The sequence below is a fragment of the Galleria mellonella genome, unplaced genomic scaffold (genome assembly GCF_026898425.1).
Source record: "Galleria mellonella isolate WM207_F2 unplaced genomic scaffold, CSIRO_AGI_GalMel_v1 utg28, whole genome shotgun sequence".
Classification (NCBI taxonomy): Eukaryota; Metazoa; Arthropoda; class Insecta; order Lepidoptera; family Pyralidae; genus Galleria; species Galleria mellonella.
In genome coordinates, this window is record NW_026442064.1 from 1,621,263 (window position 1) to 1,637,321 (window position 16,059).

General features: G+C 33.1%; 1 protein-coding gene across 1 annotated transcript; it reads right to left on the reverse strand.

Annotated features, from left to right (window-relative positions):
• Positions 1-3,772: 3,772 nt before the first annotated feature.
• Positions 3,773-10,810, reverse strand: LOC113520932 (uncharacterized). Its single transcript, XM_026906362.3, has 2 exons — positions 10,570-10,810; positions 3,773-7,187 (listed from the first exon to the last, which is right to left on the reverse strand). The coding sequence occupies exons 1-2, from the start codon at positions 10,700-10,702 to the stop codon at positions 6,778-6,780; spliced, it is 543 nt and encodes a 180-aa protein (XP_026762163.1). The 5' UTR covers positions 10,703-10,810; the 3' UTR covers positions 3,773-6,777.
• Between the last annotated feature and the right edge of the window lie 5,249 nt (positions 10,811-16,059).

Below are 16,059 nucleotides of genomic sequence, written 5' to 3' on the forward strand. Positions count from 1 at the left end.
TTAATTTATGACTTGTCAGCCAAAAGATGTCTTTTTTAAGACCTTTTCTGGCACTGGACGCTCTATCTATGTGTGTAAGATCTATGTTATTTATTTATTTATTCATTAGTACAAATATGTGTACATGGCGGACTTAATGCTAAAAGCATTCTCTCCCAGTCAACCATAGGGAAGTGTCAGAATACTCGAATGCGGTACTACTAATTATTGACATACATACATACTAAAATTACATATATTAACGAATAAATATATATGAATAACAAATATACTTACACACATATATGATATATACTATATTATACACGAATTTGGGAATAATATAAAGCACTTACTGTCTATGTCTATGTTACTATTAACAATACATTGGGGTCGATTTTGCGGCGTTATTTTTCTAAATCTATCTCCCAACATAAAAATTCAATTTGATAATTTCTCGAATTTACTATTATATACATCAGGGGTTTCCAAACTTTGAATCCCTAGAGCCATATTGACTTTTCCAGTATGTTCCAAGGGCAAAAAAAGTTTTAATAGATGATCATCATGGTATGAGGATGAAGACAGGTCAGTTGGTCCATCGTGAAGAAGGCGACAAGATTTCACCACGATGGTTTCCTGGGGGAATCGCGTGGATGGCGACCTGATAGGGTATTACTAGCAATAGGCCTGTAAGAACCCTTTACTAAAAATCCCTTACCAGGGGGGAAGGGATTGTTAGTAATGCGGATTACTACTTCCATTGCTAACAATATACCCTAACAGGTCGACCCCCCGTGGTCCCACCTGGAAACCATCGTGCTGAATTCCAAGTGTATTCATCACGATGGGCTAACTGGCCTGCCTCTTCATTCTCACGTATCACCCCTCACTGGTGCCCCGCCAGTGTATACCGTTAACGCAGGCGGGGTTACCATTCCATTATCATCCATAAAAAAAAAACAATCCCTTACCCCTCGGTTCTAGTTTGGAGACCTGTGATAATATAAGTTTATAATAATTTTGGCTTAAATTTCTTAGAAATTAGGTTCAAATTCGTTTTTAGAATGTAGCATTCGCTGTGATATCGAATTGTAATTCCAATGCTAGAGATAGGTTTAAAAAAAATTGAAGCCTTACATCCGATCGCAATGTCTCGAAATGTACTTAATAAACTTGCTTTACTATAACTGTATGTAGTGCCCGTAATATAAAGAAAAACTGTTCAAGTAAGTTTGTCACCATATTGTATCGACTGGAGGCATAATTTGCTATTTATACTACATACACATTATTATTTCAGCCGTTAACTGTCCACTGCTGGACATAAGGGGAGTTTTGCCAGTTGTTGCCACGTTTGGCAGGCTAAAGGCACCCACTAAATGCACATAGTCGCAGATATTTAGCACGATTGCGTATTCGATTTTAAATTAAGAATTCATGCAATCAACCAAGTAAATCTCAGACATTGCCATTTGTTTTGGCATCTTGATTCATGAGTGATACTACGGGCGACACAGCATTATACTGTGACGTCTATAATATTCATGTCTGTAGACGACCAAGGGACTTGTTTAAATTCTCTTCTGTAGTATCTTATTATATATATATATATATATATATATATATATATATATATATATATATATATATATATATATATATATATATATATTAGTTTTCATAGTCTCTATGTCATAATAGCGTCTTTTTATTACGGAATGTACCCATAGGTGTTATTAATTGAACATAGGATGGTCCGTGCCCATTTCAGATTTATCTGGTGCCCATCCTAGGGTATGAACGAAGTTTTCATATGTCTGAGAGTACATATGCTCCTTTTTATGGCTTTGCCCTCCTCCCCCTTCCCATTCCTCCGGAAAATAGTATTATTAATGTAATAAATGCAATGGTTTATAACCATGGATACATGTTTTTTTATTCATTCACGTAAAAAATACTGATTTATTTATCTGATTTGCTGCTGTTCTGTGCTATGCTGTAGGGTGCAGCTGTTTTTTAATGGGCGATAATGGAATGGTAACCCCGCCTGCGCTATCGGTATACGCTGGCGGGACATCAGTGAGGGATGGTAGGTGACGATGAAAGCAGGTCAGTTAGCTCATCGTAACTATTTCCACTAGAATTAACCACGATGGTTGCCAGGGGAACCACGTGGAGGTCGACCTAATAGGGTGTATTGCTAGCAATGGGTCAGTTAGACCCCATTACTAACAATCCTTCCCCCCCCCCCCCCCCCCCCAGGGTGCAGCTGTTAATTTGTTATCAAATACAGTGCACGCTGTATATAAGCAAATGATTTGAACCAAATTCAATAAAAAAAAATCTTATTGGGAAAAGTTGCTTATAGGGGAAAAAAGGAGTATAAAAATACTTACCGTCTGGAAAATATTTCTACTCATTTCTTTTATTAAGCTGAGTAGAATAAATAAAGACTGTTGCTTATAGAGAGCTTTCACTGTATATCTAATTGTAGTTTGTTTTATTGTTGAAGTTATCACGAAAACACGATTTTAATTAAATTAGTAATTAATAGATTTAGAATAAAAGGAAGAAGAATGAGCGGGAAATTTTATGAAATTTATTTATACCTTGAGATGGAAATTATAAATACTCACCACACTTGCAGTCCATTCCAGTTCTCTGATCCTCAAATCCAGGACCCGTAGTATTTTGTTAAACGAACCCATATTCATTGGAGTATTTATGATAATTTTACATGGAGAGCGGGGGCCCCTTAAAAGGTGCATTATGTTCTCGCATAAACGTGTCTATGCATATTTAGAAGTCTTCTCGGATTATCCGATAGGCACTAGTCAATTCCGGGGTGTGTACGGCCCACCCTACATTTAAATAAGCCTATGTCCACATTGGTATATATTCCAGAGGCGGAACGGCGAATTATTGGAGTTTGTTCCAATGACGACCACCACATGGGTGTTTAGCGAGCCATTATCGTGGCGAATATGATTTGAAATCGCTTAAAAATCAAGTAAACAGTGAGATTTTAAGCAATAATAGCAAACTATTGGCATAGTTAAGATGTAAGTCTGTCTCGTCCAATAATGTTGTTTGAATCAAGTATTTCAACTGTTGTTGCGACGGCCATATTTCTTTTATTTATTACAAATGGAACTAATTGAAAATTGTTATAGAAATATTATTAAAAATTAAAATATCATATTCTAGAAAAAATTTGATGATGTAAATTGAATTCGCTCCTTCAAACTCCGCTCGCTTTGCATTTTTTTTATCAAATAATTATAATAAACTATTATATTTTAATAATATTTCTAAACTTACGACACGGCTGTACTGATATAAAATTACCCCTTTATTTATAAAAATTAAACCTTTTTCGACTATTAGTGCGTTTTGCCATTTAAATTTTAAATTAAGAATAAAAAAAGACAAAATAGTTCAAGTGCTAAAATCGATTTATGGAAGATTTGATTGAAGGGGTTTATTTTGGACGGTACTACTGTAATACTGGCTCAGTGTGGACGTGTCTCAAGCAAATCGACGACTGATATTGTAAACCTGACTTTAGTTTTGAAAAGTGATGTTTAAAATAAACAATACACTAAAAAAATTGTTAGGCCTAATTTAAACCAAGGCTCCAGTACGGTGAAATACTTTAGAAATAAAAATGGTAAAGAGTTATGTTATTTGTAAAGCAGGCAGCCTAGCTTTTCCACAATCAATCAAAATGTTAGCGTTAGTCGATTCGTGTTATCATACATTGTTAAGTATAATAAATGAAAATAAAATACCAGATATAAATGAAGTTTTATTGCAATTTATACTACTATCTATAACTACTAACAGTCCGCCAACAATACCTATCTCTTTCTTTCATTTATTTTTTTGGAAAGAGACAACATTATATAAATATTGTGCAGGCCAATTTGATTGCATTATACATCTTTTGATGTTTAAATTTCAGTTCACATACTGCTTTTACAACTAAAAAAATATAAATATAGAATACCCCATAATCGAGTGTTGTCTTAGTATAAATATTTAAAATACACTCTCCACATGAAAGAAAAACGATTTTTAAAACTATCAATATTTACATAATTATTTCTAAATTATAAAAAAAAAAACATGATGTACAAGTTTTCAAACTGAGTTAAAAACGTTAGATCGTATAGGATCTTTTTTTGATGGGTGAAAATGGTATAATAGGGTTACTAACCCCACCTGCGCTAACGGGATAAAAATATACCCAACCCGGTCGACCTCCTCGCGGTTCCCCCTGGAAACTATCATGGTTAATTCCTGATGAAATCATCATGATGGGCTAACTGGCCTGTTTTCATTCTCATCTATCACCCTTCACTGGTGCCCCGTCAGCGTATCCCGTTAGCGCAGGCGGGGTTACCATACCATTTTCACCCATCAACACCGGTCTTAAATGTATAAAATTTAGATATAAATTGTCTTTGCATACGAGTTGGAAAGGTCCGCCAAACCAGCTCGAATAAAAATAAATACAGTTCCCTACTGCTGGCAATGTTGGAAATAAACGAGATTTCTGTTTAAAAAAATAAGTGTCGGACCAACACGTTGCTGATCGTTTTTTCGGCGCGTTTTTACATTTCACACTCCATCTAGATGTGTATGGTCGACGAGCACGTACATAAATAGCTTTAAACCCAGCCATTGTTCTTGCGAAGTCAAAACAACTATACAACTTTGAACGTCGGTAGGTAGGCGACGTTTATTACTTTACTTTTCATATAAAATTGATCATATGTAGACTGGATTGTATTAACAGACCTACAATAAGATCCACATTGCAACTGTGTTCCTTATATAAAATTACCATTGTTTTTTTTTTTAAATTTAGTATACATTTTCGCTTTCCATTATGCCAAATATATTGATAAAAACGTCAAACAACTTACAAAACTTACACATGTTTTCAAGATGGCGTTTCATGTTCACAAGTAAAAAATTTCAACATGAAAGTGACAAATTATGGTATTTACAATATTCAAAGACACATGAGGCGTAACTTGTAAAACATACTTAAACATCATGATTAAAATAAAGGAACTTGACTTAATACTAAACTTTTATGATAATTTACACTAGTTTATATTTATACCTAAGAGATCTCTATCTGTACACTAATTTATAGCAGATATTTATTTTCCACATTAATCGTGAGCTTAGCACAATGTCGTCAATTTGTTAATTCAATAACTTAGTATTTAAAAAATTAATTCAGTATTAATTTTTGAGTTTAGAAATATTGCATATCTTTTTTTTTTAAGTTTCCCCTGACTAGGTTCCATTTTTATACATGTATATAAAAAAAAAAAAAAAAAACATTAGTGCATGACTGTTTACAATAATATGAACATCTAACGAATTTAAATTCTGAATGCTATATAATTAATGGTTATTCAATTAACAATTACATATTTTTCACGAGCGTTCATAAAATATTTTCATAATAAAAAAAAAAAAAGAATATTGCAATATAAAAAAAAAAATACACAGGAGCAGTTTAATTGTAAAACTGAACAATTTTCAAATATAGACCAAATTAATATTAAATAAAACCTTAAATTAATAACCCCACTGTAATTTCCATTTCATTCATTTTTAAATCGATAAATAAAAAATGCTGGCAGGTAACAATACGAAACCAGTTTAATATTTTTTATACATATTTGAAAATGGAACCTATTTTCAAATATGAATAATAAAAAAAAAAACACTAGTGCATGCTGTGCATGACTGTCAATAATCTGAACACTTAATAAATTTTAATATAAAATTGATAAATATTGGATACTTTAAAAATAATAATGTTGAGCTATCTATATGAAATTTCATCACAAAGTTTTCACGAATGTAGACATGATTTTGACCATAAAAAAATTGTAGCAATAATTGAACTATTTAAGAAAATACCATATAATTGTTTAATTATAAAACTGGGTTTAATTTACAAATATAGACAAAACTAATATAAATTTAAACTTATATTAATAATTCCACTGAGTAGTTACCATTGCATTTTTTCTTTTCAATTGACAAAAAATATTGGCAGGTAACAATATGAAACCAGTCTTTTAATAGCACGCAGAAAAAAGAAAACAGATCATCGAATTAAGATATGAAACTGAGGGTTATACAATAACGAGGATATAAATTTTAATATCACTAGACAATCTAGAATATAAGGGGTCGTCACATAGTTGTACATATAGTATATTTGAGTGTTTTCAAAACCATAAATATAAGATAAAAACAACAAAACGATTTAACTGAATAGTCGAAAAATAAAAAAATAAAACCCTTCCATCCCTACATTTAAATAACTCCATGTTAGAATGGAAGATTCACAGTTGTATCTTGTTTTCTTACATATTTGTTTAGGACAAACGTTCATAATAGACAGAGTATACTGTTTCGCCCATGATAGCCCCCATGCGTTGCCATTGCTGAGGACTCAGGTGTTATTCCTCTGTACCCTGTAAATTCACGCCATATCCCACCCTTCAAACCGAAACACAGCCATGCAAACACAACTGCTTCACGGTTGAAACACGAATGGGACAGAGGTACCCAAGCAATCGACTTTTGTACAAAGTCTCCCTCTGGTAAGAGGGAACGCTATTTCTGTATCACACTGGGTGGATAATTTATAAATCACTAATCACTTTCTCATTTATAATATCAATAAAAAAAAAATGTATTTTTTTAACCTCTATATGTGCATGACAATGTAACAACTCCTTGGAAACCCATGGTTTACTACTGTATATTTTTATGGCTGAACATTGAATGGATGTATGGCGCGACCATGGGAGGCACAGACGACGTCGCCTCTGGCGCCGGTTCCTTCTCCTTATTGTTCTTAGTTTTTCTGAATTGGAAGCCGTTCTTTCTTAAAATCTTCCTCAACGTCTCCCGGGAGCCTTTGAAGTTTATTTCCTCTTTTAATATTTCTAATAATTTATTGATTGTAGGCACTTCTTTTTTGAATGCGTAGAATTCGTGTATTTTCCTTCTAATAACTTGTAAATCATATTCGTCTACTTCGATTTTACCTTTTGTTCTAACTCTTTTCTTGGGTGTCTTTTTTAATGTTTCAGGATCAATAAGACCCTGTTCCACGAGTCTTGCTTCTTTGACTATATTTAATACAGTCCGTTCGGAGACACCTGTAACAATTATAATAACTATAAGAAATATGAACTTTCAATACAAAAATTGGTTTATTTCAGACATTATAAGGTGTTGTTTGGAGATTGGAGCTTCACTCTTATGGAATAAGATGGCACAGAAAAATACTTAGTTTTCTACTCTCACTAACGTTATTCCTTTTTTTTTTATAAAACTTAGAATGGCAAACAAGCTGACGGTCCACTGTTGATGAAAAGTGGTAACCGTCGCTTATAGATATGAGCAGTACCATGGACATAATAGAGTATACTGTTTCGCCCATGACACCCCCCATGCGTTGTCATTCCTGAGGACTCAGGTGTTATTCCTCCGTACCTGGTAAATTCACGCCACATCCCACCCTTCAAACCGAAACACAGTCATGCAAACACAACTGCTTCACGGTAGAAACACGAATGTGACAGAGGTGTCCAAGCAAACGATTTTTGTACAGTCTCCCTCTGATGATTCATGTCATTTGCAAAATGTCATACCCTTTCAATAACAATTACATCTCTGAATAGTCATTTTTTTATAATGTCTATTCGGAATGCAATTTCAGTAAAAAAAAATGGGCAACAAATTCAACTGTTGCTTTTTTCAACAAAAATTGATTTTATAAATATAAATTTGTGTCAATAGGAACTAGTTACTCATTTATTAATAATATTTTTTTTATTTAATTCCGACTAATTCTTCAGCAACTGCGGTTGCCAACCTGTTTGCCAAAAGTGGCAACTACTAGCAAAACTCCTTATGGGGAAGGCTTATGTTCAGCAGTGAACAGTTAAGTCTGAAATAATGTTGCACTGTTTACAATGGAACAAAATATCTATGCAAGAGAACTGACTATGGTGGAAATATCAAACAGAATATAATTATGCTAATTGTAGAATATATGTATGTAATGTATTTTTTTTTAATGAATGGTAATGGAATAGTATCACCCCCTGCACTAACGGTATACGCTGGCAGGGTACCAGTGAGCGATGAAAAGTGAGAATGAAAAAGCATGTCAGTTAGCCTATCGTGATGAATACATCTCGAATTCAGCACGACGGTTTTCAGGGGGAACCACGTGGAGGTCGACCTGACAATCTCTTCCCCCTATGTAGTGTATTATATTATATTAACATGAACAATTAGTTATTATCTGTGTCCTATGTTAGTCTACACTAGTTTATTTACTTCAAGTTATATTGGTTAATCATTAACTAAATACATTTATCCTATTATAGGATATATTATTTATTATACTTATATATATATATATATATATATATATATATATATATTTAGAAAAGGGAGACTTAGACATAGTTACATCAGGCAGATCAAGGAAGGAGTTGGTGTTGTGTCGTATCAAGAGGTGAAGAGACTTGCTGAAAATCGTAGTGAGTGGCAAGAGCTCCACCGACAAGAGTGCAGCTCTTAAATAGGATAGATAGATATATATAGGGATAGGAAGAGATGGCCCATTTTACGCTGGAGCACATACAGTGTAATATGACAGTACTGGATACCTAATGTAACAAAAGTTACCGACATTGGCGGAAGGACAGCTGAAGTGACAATGGGCTGGCCACCTAGCTCGAAGAACCAACAACCAATGGGAAAGAAGTTTTTGAGTGATGAGTAGAGAATACAATTCCAGAATTGCGACTGACAAAGACAATGGGCTGTTATATATGCAGCTATAATAATTATTATATAAATTTATTGTATAAATTAAAACAAATAATTTATGAATGACCACAAATGCAAAACAAAATAAATTTATGTCATCAAACTTCTACCAAAATCTTTTAGTTTTAATTATTTGTTTTAATTTATACAATAATTTATAAATCACATTTTTTTCCATTGAGTAATATTTTTTTTGTATTTTTCTAATTGAACTGTTAAATCTTAAAATCATTAAACGAAATTTCTAATGTAAGTAGTACATTCATTTATTTTAACATTTATTATATAAGTAGGTAGGTATTATATGTATGTATTTATGTAATATTTTATTATAAATTTTAATATGTTATTTAACTGTATATTGGTTTATATATTAATAGTTGTAGCACTTCAGCTGCCCGCTAACAAAATGCTTTCTTACTGTACTGGGTTGACTGGAAGAGATCTCTGTCAGAGATAAGTGCACCCTTGCTCACAATATTTATAAATAGATTATTTTATATGTAACTTACAAGTGCAATAAAGAATATATATAAATTTATATATAATTATTATAGCTGCGTATGTAAGGATCTGTTGCCTTTGTCGTTCGGGATCCCGGGATTGTATTCTCTAGTTGCAGCCTTATATGGACAAATATAGAGTAGTTAGGGGGGAAGGGATTGTTAGTAATGGAGACTAAGAATTCCATTGCTAGCAATATACCTCAACCTGCATACGGTTCCCCCTGGAAATTATCATAGTTCATTCCTGATGAATTCATCATGATAGGCTAACTAGTCTGTTTTCATTCTCATCGATCACCCTTCACTGGTGCCCCACCAGCGTAACTCGTTAGCGCAGGTGGGGTTACCATTCCATTTTCATCCATCAAAAAAATATAGAGTAGTCAGAGGGAAAAGGGGTTGTTAGTAATTAATGGGGATTAATGATTCCATTGCTAACAAGCCCTGTCAGGTTGACCTTCATGCGGTTTCCCCTGGAAACCATTATGATTAATACTTGTCGCATCATCATGATGGGCTAATGGACCTGCTTTCATGCTCATCTATCATCCCTCACTGTCAGCATGTACCAATAGCGCAGGCAAGGTAACCATTCCATTATCCATAAAAAAAAATTAGAGTAGTCAGGACTGTTCTTTATGATAATCTATGGGGGGCCTATATTCAGCAGTGTATGGATAATGTTTGAGATAATAATGATGATTGTCATTTTTGTTATATTGAAAGTTCTTATTCATAAACAAGCCGCTTATCAAAATATATTATTTATATAGCTTTATGGCTCACCTTCAGGCAAACCATCTGCTTGACTGCTATCCTTATTTTACAAAAATTATAAAAATTAATCATTGTTATAGACAATAGGAATTGTACATAAATTGGAAAACATATTATTTAATATGAATAAATTTGTTCTGACTAGGTAAGGCCTGAAAAGTAAACCTACCATAAATTTACCCCCCACATTTTGGTGGTATCACCGTAATTATAAAATGTAGAGGCATATTCTGGAGAATTGTTTTTTTTTCTTATTATCCTACAAATTGAAGTATCTGAAGTAATATTAATTAATTTTTAATATTGTAGAACAATTTTAAAGATCAGGATTTTTTTGTACAATTTATACAGACGTTAATTAAATATTTGTAAGGAGCAAATTGACGATAAATTAATTTGTTGCGACACATACCTGTGGCAGCGGACACTCGCACATAAACTTTACTAAGCGGTATTATTGGCACTTGCATACGTTTCTCTTCATCCATAAACTCTTTCACTCTTAAAATTATATCTCGCACTTCGCTAGTTATGTTTTTCGGCATATTGCACTATAATTATTGTAAGTACTCAAACAAAAACAGTAAGAAGACATCAATGGCGGCAACGTCAGAAAAATAGTTTGATTGACCAAAGACCGTGGACTTATTCTTATAGGACTTGTTGTTGTTGTTTTAAAATTTGTCAAATTTGACCAAGCAAAGAGCATAATACAAACAGCCTAATCATAGTAGTTTTTGACAAAGATAGTTTTACTGCACCTTGAATTACTGGGCCCGATTCTGAGGCGCGATTTCTCTAAACTTTATATCTTAACTCAATATTATAACGTAATAATTATCGAAATTACTTATTTACGGAGCAACATAATTTGAAAATATGATAATTTACTTTAGTCTACTAGAAAATTAGCTCATATTGTTTTTTACAATAAAGATTTTGCTGTAATATCAAATTGACATAATAATATTAGAAATAGATTTAAGAAAAATGGCGTCTTAGAAGTGATCTTCTTAACTTTATTCTTAATCTATGCTTAATATGTTAATGTTTGGACGCAACGAACAGGGTATTTTATAATATTATTATATTACCGGACAAATTTAATTAGATAAAATGATAATGGAAATATATATATTGTAATTTTGTTACAAAACTATGACAATTCAATGTAATGGCCTCTATATATGGTCACACAAATTTAATAAAGCAACAGCAACTAATGAAAAAGAAAAAAAAAATTATAAGCAGCGTTATTTGAATGATCGTTCGTGCAAGGGTTTTTTACAACCATATGTTTTAGACATAGTACATTTAATACACATAATGTAAATAGAGATTTAACTGTTGAGTTTCTTGCGAACTCTTCTCAACAGATAACAACCTTCTAAACCCTGCAGTAGTTGAAAAAAAAAAACGTTTTAAAATTGCTTGTAAACGAGTCTATTTGAATAAAGAAGATTGGAATTTAACCTTTCTTTGCATAACGGTGGAAATTTCCATCATAACATTGAATGCCCAAAAATTATACAAAAGAACAAGTTCACTTTAAGTTGATCGTGTCTGGAAACCTTTTTAATGTCCATTGCAGAAAAAAAAACCATAGCTGTAGAAATTTATTTTTTAAACCATTTTTTTTTATTTTGAACATGAATTACGTCACCTTGATTTATTTCACCAATAAAAAAAAAATCATGCAAAGAAAGGTTAAATTTGAATTTATTCTCTTCTATTTTATATCGTCATAGTCGTAGAATACTGACGGATCTGTCGAAGATTATATTATAAAGATCCGTCAGTATTCTACGACTATGACGATATGGGATGGAAGAGGTTATAGGTTAATTTTTAGTAAACAAATCCCAGTACGGGTAATAGTTAATAACATTATAAATATCAATTTGTTCATTTGTTATCTATTGGTGCCTTTATGGCCTAACCAATTATCGTTATCAAGTTTGACATACATCTAGTAATTGGAACGGAGAAGTGCATAAGGTTACGCGAACAAAGTCACGGGTAAAAGCTAATAAGAATATGTTCGGAAACTTTCTTAATAACGGAATTGAGGTGTTGTCTCGAACGTAACATTTGACTTTTTTTGGAAGTCTACCTATTTTAATTTCTATGCCTTATTAGGTCGACCTCCACGTGCTTCCCCCTGGAAACCATCGTGAACAATTCTTGTTGAATTCGTCACGATGGGCTAACTTACCAACTCCATCCTCACCTATTATCCTTCACTGGTGCCCCGCCGGTGTATACCGATAGCGCAAGTGGAGTTACCATTCCATTATCAACCGTTAATAAAAAAAACGTATTACACAAGGATATAGAAATAAAACAGATAAAATGTACCGCGGACGTCACAGTATTTTGTGTCCATATTAGAGGTCGCGTTTACTATGTCCACTCATGTCTGCTATTAGTGCCTAAACAAATATAATTTGCATAAAATACATTTGAAAGGGCACTTTCAGATCAGTATCATGATTATTTTTTTTTTAAATTAAAATTGCTTTTCTAATGTAGAAATAAAATAAATAAATAAAATATATATCAACTAATGTAATGCATTTTACGATTACAATAAAAAAAAAAGATACAATAATTTCCGGAGACCCTTCAAGTAAGTTAAAATCACTGCATAGTTTTACATTCGGTAATGATTGCTATGTGGAAAATTATAGGCGTTTTTATTTTTTTTATAGACAGCTAACTTTTACACGCGATTTCGTTCGAGTAATCAGGACATATTTTTTTTATGGGTGAAAATGGTATGGTAACCCCACCTGCGTTATAGGTATACGCTGGCGGAGCACCAGTGAAGGGTGATAGATGAAAATGAAAACAGGCCAGTTAGCCCACTATGATGATTCATCCGAAATTCAGCACGATTAGTCCATTACCCTAAGGTTGTCCTGAAATGATTGCTCTCAGCAATAAGACCGCCTCACTGTACTTGTACAATTGTATCGTTGTGTTTGTAAATTGTCATGCTTATTTCCTATATTGTATAATGCAAATAAAGTATACTCATTCATACATTTAATAGTTTATCTTATATATCTTCCATGTACAGACAGCGACCAGATTCCGATTTTATTATATGTATTGGTTGATAGTAAATGTACTTATCTGGTATTGTAAAGAATAAATAATTGTATTACTATTATTATTAGATACATTACTCAAGCAAATCCGTTTGTTTGTCATTACTCAGCTGTCCTTCCTCAAGACTGGCCGACTCTTGCAACTCTTTCTCGAATTTCTTTCCACGCATAAAGTTCCTGAACTGTTCCTTATCCAGTACCAGGATCTGTGAAGCATTGAGTAGTTCAACAAGTATATATAGCCTTAACTAAATCATAATGGGGGGAAGGGTTTGTTAATAATGCGGATTTTCAGTCCCAACTAACAACATACCCTAACAGGTCGACCTCCCTGTGGTTCCCCCTGGAAACCATCGTGTCCTGATTCTATACGTAGTCATCACGATGGGCTAACTGACCTGTTTTTTCATCCTCACCCATCACTCACATCCCTCACTGGTGCCCCACCAGCATATACCGTTAGCGCAGGCGGGCTTACCATTCCATTATCATCCATTAAAAAAACCCTATTTACGCAGCACGAATAAAACAGTTAGCCTGTTTTTAGCAAAGCATTTGTATGGAGACATTCATATCTGTAAATCCTGACCATGTACCTTCTTACATTTCATTATTATGACTAGAAGTACATATTGTGACATAGAACAGCGATTTGAACACTGTCGTTGCACCAAGCATACATACATACATACATATCTGTCACGCCTGTCTCCCATTAGGGTAGGCAGAAACAATGGAACGCCAAATGCTTCGATTCAAACAAACCTCTTTCGCTTCTTCCACATTCATCTATCTTTTCACACACGCTCGCCGGTTACGGGTACTTTTAATTTGGCCCTTCTCCAGCACGTCGCCTATTTGGTCGACATACGTCCGTCTAGGGCGGCCCCTACGGACATCTCCATTCATTCGTGCTCGATAAATCTCTTTCGTAATTCTTCTTTCATCCATCCTCTCCATTTAGTATTGCACTAAGCAATTAAAACAATTGTAGCGCACGCCCAATCGAATAAAGTCGTAAGTGCCAATACGACCATGTTAGTTGACCTCGAAGAATATTTTAATTTTTTTTTATTTAAATACGTAATATATATATATATATATATATATATATATATATATATATATATATATATATATATATATATATATATATATATATATTTAAATAAAAAAAATTATATATATATATATATATATATATTACGTATTATATATAAATTTTATATTATTTATATATAATACGTATATATATATATATATATATATATATATATATATATATATTACGTATTTAAATAAAAAAAAAATATATATATATATATACATATATATATAATTTTTATATATATATATATATAAAAATTATAAATATTTATATTTTATTTTATTTATATATATATACTAGCGGAGCCCGTAAACGTTGTTTTACTACTTATTGCAAAATATAAAAATCGCAATTAAAATACATGGGTTGATCGTAAAAGGGTGAAAATTTTAAGCTATGTATGTATGTATTTTTAATGCTAAATCATAATAAAATACAAATGATAAAATTTGTTAAAAAAAATAAAAAAATAATTTTTTGGGGGGGTCACCCTTATCATTGAGGGGTATGAAAAATAGATGTTGGCCGATTCTCAGACAGACCTACCCAATATGCACACAAGATTTCATAAAAATCGGTAAAGCCGTTTCGGAGGAGTTTAGTAACAGACACCGTGACACGAGAATTTTATATATTAGATTTTTTTTTACTTTATTTTAATCATCGTTATCATCATTTCAGCCATTATTCGTCCACTGCTGAACATATGCCTTCTCTGTACACTGCCATAAAGAACGGTCCTGAGTCCACTTGCATGCATTGACTCCTTGATTGCGTTTGACGTCAAAAAAAAAAATTAAAAAAAAAAGTCGTCACTCCACCCAATGGTAGGACATACTTTTCTTTTAATATCGAATATAAAATTACAAGTTATCTCGTATTATTTATTGATTATTCTATTTTACTATTATAATTACGAAAGTATGTAAGGATGTACCAACAATGATGGATATTTGTTACTCAAAGTCCATCAAAGTCTGAACGGATTTGAAAGACATTTGGTACACGGGTAGGTTACATTGAACACATAGGATTATATTGATGTACATGGGGAGAACCATGGGAAACGACTAGTATAGAATAAATTTGTAAATATCACCGTCACTACTGCAGTTAATGTTACGCGGACGCGGTCTCCTTATTTGGCGAAACTGCGTACACGCACGCGCACGCGCATTTCAATGAGCGCCCGCTGTGACGTCACCAGGGCCGGCCTTAGTACGTCTGACGGCCCTGGGCAAGATGTTGCCGCAAAAAATTTGTCATTCGTTTGGATATCACCTATAGTAAGGTAAGGTGGTCGTGTCGCATAGAATAGGCAACCCCTTTGCCGTGAGTGTCGTAAGAGTGGACTAAGGGAGGGCGAATGATGGGCCGCAGCGTCCATCTTAAATCATCTTTAAAGCCAGACTGAGATTGCCAATCCACTTGCCAAGCGTGACAAATACTGGCAAAACCCCCAAGGGGGAGGCTTATGTTCAGCAGTGGACAGTTAAAGGCCGATATGATGATGAAGGTAAGGTAAGTTAGATAAAAACCGGCTCTTATATCTGAAATTGGGTTTCTAAAAAGGTGACCCATTTGATAGATAATTTATTTGTTCTATATAATAATAACATATAAAAATAACAACAAACACATATAGACATGCACACAAAAAGAGAAAAAAAATATAAGCAAA